Below are 7,447 nucleotides of genomic sequence, written 5' to 3'. Positions count from 1 at the left end.
CCCAAATCATCTCCAATTTTCATCTAACCTCTCATCACAAAATGTCCGGCGACTGAAACTCTGGCGGTGGCAGCTCCGGCGGGTTCAACATCAACGCGTTCGGCGACTGGGGGGGCATGTACAATGTCCTCGGTGGTGGTTCCGGTTCGTGGACGCCGGGCATCCAGGGTTCGTCGACGCTGGGGGGTACCAACCACCCCATTTTGATGTGGATGCATATGTCCGTCCTTCCGCCCCGTGGTATTCGCAGGGATTATCCCAGATTCGGGAGGATTATTCCGTTGATCCCACTCCGGAAGAAGGCCGAGGCGGTGGAAGCTCCAAGGCGGAGGCGAAGGCGGACGAGGAAGAGGAGGAGGATCTAGGCCGACATCCGTACGGCCCCAAAGAAACGCTTGCGGTGTACAACGCCTGGATCAGCGTCCCGTACGATCCCATCGTCGGGAATCAACAACCCCGGAAGTGCTTCTGGGAAAAGGTCACCGAGGCCTACCACGAGATTAAGCCGAAGGGGTCCCGCCGCCGCACATATAAGATGCTTCGCGCTCACTTTGACCGAGTCGACAAAGAGGTCAAAAGATTCTGCGCCATCCACAAGAATGAAGCGGCTCATTACCAAAGCGGAGCCACGGGGGCCGACATTCTGAGGTCGGCTTTGCGAGTCTACTTCGACGACACCGGCAAGCAATTCAAATAAGTCGATGTTTGGGAGGTCGTCAAAGACGAGGAAAGGTGGGCCGGCGGTGTCCGGTCCAGCTCGGGCTCGACCTCGAAGTGCACGAAGCACACGGCTGGTGGCCAGTACTCGTCTAGTGAGTGCGGTTCGGGCAGCGCCCCACAAGAGTTTGCCTCGCAGGAGGTTGAGGCCATGGAAGACGATGCCGGGGGGTCCTCTCGTGGGTGCCGTCAGCCGCAAGGGAGAAATGCGGCGAAGGCGGCTAGAGGGAGGGGCCGAGCCGAATCAAGCCAGGCAGGCTACGGCTCGGGGGAACCTCGAACTCCCTTATGTCCGCCACAATGGCGGACACTTCCCGCATGACGCCTCCCCAATACCAAGCCTATCTTAACGGAATTGCGTTTATAGCAGCACAACTTGGCATTCCGCCTCCTCACGACTTCAGTGCACCTCCACCGCCTTCGGGGGATGATTCGCCAGCGGAGTAGTTTTTTTATATTCTTTAAAATTGTATTTTAAATTATGTCATTTTTATTTTTTAAGATTTTAATTAAGTATTTTTTTATTATTTTAAATTTTAAGTTGTATTTTTATTTTATGTTGTAATTTTATTTTATTTATAATGAAGTGTGTTTTTTTTAATTGAATTTGGTTGGAAATAAAAATAAAAAATGAAATTGAATGAATAGTAATTTAAAGGACGGTTAAGGGACGGAGGGTTGTAGGTTCCGTCCCTTTGTTAAGAGATGAAGTAAAAAAGTACAGTGATGCCTATGAATAATAAGTTAAGAGACGATTATGGGACAAATAAGTGATAGCATTGCGGATGCTCTTATGATACCTTTGTTTTGCATTGATTCGTGGGTAATTTAATAATACATTTATGTGACACTTACAATTAAAAAATATTAAGCGACACCTAGGACTTGTATAAAAATATAGGTACACTTTGTTTTTATTACCTCAGCAAACCCCTTTATATAATAGATTATCTGATTTCAGTCAACTTGTGGGCCATTCTTCACAAATGCACCGAAGTTTCAATTGGTCTCATCATATACATACATAATTAAATGTATAAAATCACTTGTATTATTATTTTGAAAATCACATTTTTGAAGAATTTGAGAGCATTGCATGCATAATTAAATGTATAAAATCACTCTATTTACAGTGAAATTAAATGTGTTATGAAAACTAGATTTTTTGCACCTTAAATTATGGGGTTTAATTTCCATAATCCATTTATTCAAAAATAAAATTATTCCACCTAACATTTTCGCGATCTACACCGATAAATATAATTTCCCTCACAATATTTTAAAAAAACTAATTTGAACCCTCCCTTCAAGTCATATATGAGTCTTGATAATCTGCAGGTAGAGAATTTGGTTATTTTTAAAGTATAATTTAGAAGTAATTTATATTGCTCGATTTGTCAAGGTCAAATGATGTATTATGTATTATCAATACTATATGGAGTAGAAATTAAACATCTTGTTCATAAGCCTACACGTAAATATGTGTCATATGTGCCGACGCAATCGTATAATATGAAATTAAACTTTATTAATTACACCTAACAAAAAAATTTTGTATAATTATTGGAATAAATGTTGATCAACGTACAAACATCCACACCAAACCTATTATATACAAGTACATCACTATCAGACTACTAAGTCAATGCTATAGGTGCACAAAATTCACTTTGAAAAATATTAATTATGTTTGTTTGAGAGATTCGTGCAAGTTGAGCTATGCTATTGTTTTTATTTGAAGACTAGGAAAAGTAATGAAGAGTATTCTACACGGTCTACTAAAAAATTTTAAATCAATTAGGAAGAAAAAAAAACTAGTAAGGGTACTCCATTAGTCGCTTAAAAATAGTTTGTTTTTATTTTTATAACTTATGTTTTATTTTTAATAAAGTAGATCTCTTTTTTCATTAACAATATTACTTCAATTACTTTTTCTTTTTGTCTCTCCTATTTTACCAAATTGTGTATTAAAACTCGTGTTATTAAAAAAATTTCTATTTTAATGAGATGGAGGGAGTACTTCCTCTGTCTGCAAATAGGAGTCATGTTTTTCCATTTTAATCCGTCCGCGAATAGGAGTCCCAGTTCACTTTTACCATAACTAGTAATAGGGTCTCACATTCCACTAACTCATTCCACTCAAATTTCATTTAAAACCCGTGCCGCCAAGGAATTAGACTCCTAATGGTGAACGAGGGAGTATATAATACACAATTTTCAAATGGTGAAACACAATATTTAGTTACAAAAGAATTTTATACTCCATATGTCCTATAAAGATAGTCTTCTTTTTCCATTTTGATCAATTTCACACAAATAGTCCACTCTTATGTGTGCCCTATTTTCCAATAATAATATTGCAATCACTTTTTTCTTTTTATGTTTTATTACCTCCGTTCCACATTAAGTGTCACAATTAGTGTGGGCACGAGTTTTAAGAAATGTAAAGAAAAGTGTGTTGAATAAGTTAGTGAATTATGAGTCCCACTTATATATTAGTTTTGTAATAAAATGTGAGCAGAATTGATTGGTGAAATGTGGGCCTACTTACTATTTATGGTAAAAGTGAAATGTGACTCTTATTGTGGGACGAACCGAAATGGCAAAACGTGACACTTATTGTAGGACGGAGGTAGTATATTTTATTAATTTAATATTAAAACCTAGACTTGTCAAAAATTTCTATTTTTATTTTTACGAGATAGATAGAAATAAAATACATTGTATAGTTAAAAAGGAAAAGTCTTGGGTAACTTTTTTCAGGTCGGATACACTTGGAAAATGACACGGAATTTTAGAAAGTGTTGTTTTGTATATTGAGTGAGAGAGAAAATAATATATTTATATTGATATGAGAGAAAACTTTTTTCAAAAAAATGAAATGTGACATCTTTTGTAAGACAAACTAAAAAGGAAAGTGTGAAATCTATTATGAGACGGGGAGGGAGTACTTACTATACTACCATTTCTCACAGCCACAAATTGTTTGTTGGTAAATTTTATTTTGTTTCCTTGGAATAGAACCCCGTGTATTTTGAAATATTTGAAAAACGAGAAAAAATAATAAGACTTGGTCGGAAACCATAAAAACAAAATATATTGAAGAAGAATACCGCTACTTTCGTTTGTTGAAAATAATCTTTAGTTCTTTATTGTGGTCTGTGGATAATGCAAAATAATAAAATGATAGAAATAGTGAAAGAATGTAATTGAACTTTATTTAAGGAAAATAAGACCCTTCTTATAAAAGTGATAAATTTGCCGTAAAGACTCATTTTAAATATTTAATAAATGACAAAAATTTGGAAAATACTCCTTCCGTCCGCGAATAGAAGTCCCGTTTTTTCATTTTAGTCCATCTGCGAATAGGTTCACTTTTACCATAAATGTAATAGACTCCCGCCTTCCACTAACTCATTCTACTCACATTTCATTTAAAGCTAATATATACAAGTGAGATCCCTATTCCACTAACTTTTTTTCTACTCATTCCTTAACATTTTTTAAAACTCGTGCCGCCAAAAAATGGGACTTTAACGAGGACGGAGTAAGAGTGAGGATAGTGAAAAAATAAAAAAAATATGGTCCAAGGAAAACTACACTACACAGTATTTGAAGGTGTATGCCACGTGCTCCTCTACACGGCTACACCCACCACTGTACAGCTCTGCTTCGTCGATATATATATACACTCGCATTCGCCGAAGCCCAAGAAGGCAAGAACACAACTACATTTAGCGTGTAACAAATCAGATACCAATAAAAACCCGCTGAATTAGAGACCCTTTTTACTGTTTCTTGATTGAATCTATTTCTAGATCCACATCTACCTTCACAGTCATTCAGGTACAAAGATTTCTCATTTCTCTTCAAAACTTGAAATTTTGGATTTTCTTCTTTGCACTTTTTGTTCTTACATCTGTTAAGCTGATTCAATGGGTTGACATGGAGTTTAGTTTTGCATTTGGCTCTCTTTTTTGCGAATGGGCTTTGTGTTAATCATTTTAACTTGATTGAATATATCTCTTTCAATTCAAAGTGTGTTTGGCAATTGGAATAATGAATATGGTGGAGTCCCATTGTGTGTATCCTGGTTTGTATATGCAAATTTGCACCATATCATTTTCTCAAGGGACTGCTGGTTGTGTGTGTGTGTGTATCTGATTCACCAGCCAAATCCAAGACAATATATTGCTCCTGATTCTGTTTTTGTGTTTTGATGTTATAACTATGCAATGATAAATCTTGATATGGACCATATGGTTTTGTTTTGTTTCAAAAATTTTGAATTGTTATTTAACTGAAGAGATTGTTGGTTTTATTTTGATTTTGAACTGAAAGAATTGCTCCTCAACAGGTCACATAAAGCTATCTTTTTTCCATTCATCCAAATTGCATGGGGGTAGCTTGTTCATGTCCACTTAGTTTCTTCTTTGATTTGGAGAATGGATATGAGTCATTGGTTGCAAATTCATTCAAACTAGAATGTGATGAGAGGAACGTCCCGGTTCGGTCTTCAAGCTTTAAAGGGAAGCTTATTGAGCCTGCAAAACTGCAGTCATTAGGCTCAGGGAAGCTCTTGAGAGAAGGATCTCTTAGGTTTAGAGCCAAGAAAGCTCAAACCATTGAGGCTCAAGCTGATGATAGTTCCACGGGCCTAGAATCGGTTGGTTTCTTGTCTAGATCGGGTAGCTTGGTGAGGAGTACCACTCCACATTCCCCGATCTTGGACCCAAGCAGCCCCAAACACGAGGCTGCTATAAAGTTGCAGAAGGTTTACAAGAGCTTCCGCACTAGGCGAAAGCTTGCTGATTGTGCTGTCCTGATTGAGCAGAGCTGGTGGAAGGTGTTGGATTTTGCAGAGCTCAAGAGGAGCTCCATTTCCTTTTTCGATATTGAGAAGCACGAGACAGCAATCTCTCGTTGGTCAAGAGCAAGAACAAGGGCTGCCAAGGTATATTTTGCTTGCTTCTCTGTCACATGTTCTACACCAAGGATTTTGGTAATCACATTTGATTTGATTTTGTTTCTTGTTCATTTCAGGTGGGAAAAGGCTTATCGCAGAACAGCAAAGCTCAGAAACTCGCGTTGCAACACTGGCTTGAAGCTGTAAGTATGCTTGCTAGTTGTTGCTATGGTTTTATATGCATTAGCAATGAGGAGTAGATGCTGATTTCTATTTTTTGCTGTTTACTAGATTGATCCACGACACCGTTATGGCCACAATCTGCATTTCTATTATACAAAATGGTTGAATTCTCAAAGCAAAGAGCCCTTCTTCTACTGGTAAATAATCTCTAGAATCTGAAATGCTCGATGACCTTTTCGCAATGTGGTGAAGCTAATGAAATGGCTGCAATCGTGCAGGCTAGATATAGGAGAGGGGAAGGAAGTTAATATTATGGAGAAGTGCGCTCGCTCTAAGCTTCAACAACAGTGCATCAAGTACCTTGGACCGGTGCGTTTAAACATATTTGAAGCTTGATTTTTATTAACATGTTCGTTGAGGATTGTGTAGTGACCTGTCATTTGTTGTTTGCAGAGGGAGAGAGAGGATTATGAAGTTTCAGTGGAGGATGGGAAGCTCCTCTACAATAAAACCGGGGAGCTTGTCGACACCATTGACGAACCAAAAGGTTGCAAGTGGATCTTTGTCCTTAGCACATCCAGGACCTTATACGTGGGGAAGAAAAAGAAAGGCTCGTTTCAGCACTCTAGCTTCTTGGCCGGAGGAGCCACGCTGGCTGCTGGAAGGATAGTAGCTGATAAGGGTGTCTTAAAGGTATATCTTTGTATCTGCTAGCACTGCATTCTTCTTTCGCATTGATTATTGAACAATGCTAATTTTCGGATATCAACAGGCAGTCTGGCCTCACAGTGGACATTACCGGCCTACAGCTGAAAATTTTCAAAATTTGTTGTCATTTCTCACGGATAACGATGTGGATCTCGATAAAGTTGAGGTAAAGACATGACAACCAAGCCTGATTGTTCGTTAAGTTGCAGATTTGGTTACATGAGTTTTGTGCTGAATAGTATTGATTTCACTGTTTACAGTTTGATTCTGTGGATGATGAAGATAAAGATAGAGTAGGGAAGCATATGAGAAACATCTCCTCCGGAGACGACTTGACTGAACGAGAGCAACTGGATATGGAAGAACACATTGTGGAGCACTCCAGCTTCCTGAAGGTTAGCTCAGGAGGGGGAGAAGAAGGCGTTAACTTGACTAAGTTAGATGCACGAAATAGCTCCAGTAACCTTACTCTCGAGATACCAAGTAGAGACAAAAGGCTAAAGGTTGAAGTAAAAAGCTTCATCCTAGCTGAAGAGGAGATGGACATCTGCGAGGAAGAAGATGAGACGATCCCGGAGGAATCCATTCTGAAACGAATCAACTCACACAAGGGAATGAAGTCGTACCAATTGGGAAAGCAACTGTCTTGCAAGTGGAGCACGGGAGCTGGACCTCGGATTGGGTGCCTTAGAGACTATCCGGCGGGGCTCCAGACTCATGTGTTGGAACAACTGAACCTATCTCCAAGAAGCAGACGACGCCTCAGATTTGACTTCCCTTCCCGCGCAACGACACCAACCGGGAGCAATCTTTCTCGGGCAGGCAGTTCTAGCCTCTGAAGCCAGTTTTTTGAGCACTAGTTCGATTCTTTTATTCTTTTTCAGTGAATGCAAAGGAAAGAAATAGGTGGTATAATATTCAATTATTCATTCA

At 39.0% G+C, this 7,447-nt stretch overlaps 1 protein-coding gene across 1 annotated transcript; it reads left to right on the top strand.

The window, feature by feature from the left end:
- Nucleotides 1-4,421: 4,421 nt before the first annotated feature.
- LOC121763005 (IQ domain-containing protein IQM2-like) lies at nt 4,422-7,447 on the top strand. The gene is made up of 8 exons (XM_042159048.1): nt 4,422-4,563; nt 5,075-5,671; nt 5,761-5,826; nt 5,915-6,003; nt 6,085-6,175; nt 6,260-6,499; nt 6,579-6,680; nt 6,775-7,447. Exons 2-8 carry the CDS (start codon nt 5,114-5,116, stop codon nt 7,351-7,353), a joined length of 1,725 nt encoding a protein of 574 aa, XP_042014982.1. The 5' UTR covers nt 4,422-4,563; nt 5,075-5,113; the 3' UTR covers nt 7,354-7,447.

Source organism: Salvia splendens, chromosome 13, assembly GCF_004379255.2.
Source record: "Salvia splendens isolate huo1 chromosome 13, SspV2, whole genome shotgun sequence".
NCBI classification, from domain to species: Eukaryota; Viridiplantae; Streptophyta; class Magnoliopsida; order Lamiales; family Lamiaceae; genus Salvia; species Salvia splendens.
The sequence above is the reverse complement of the archived record's forward strand: the minus strand, read 5'-3'. Positions and strand labels throughout refer to the sequence as shown.

Bases quoted from the DNA above. Each gene is read 5' to 3' on its own strand.
- LOC121763005 (XM_042159048.1), top strand. From the start codon at position 5,114: ATGGGGGTAGCTTGTTCATGTCCACTTAGTTTCTTCTTTGATTTGGAG. The intron at 5,672-5,760 runs GTATATTTTGCT...TGTTCATTTCAG, and splicing joins CAAGAACAAGGGCTGCCAAG to GTGGGAAAAGGCTTATCGCA. The intron at 6,004-6,084 runs GTAAATAATCTC...GCAATCGTGCAG, and splicing joins AAAGAGCCCTTCTTCTACTG to GCTAGATATAGGAGAGGGGA.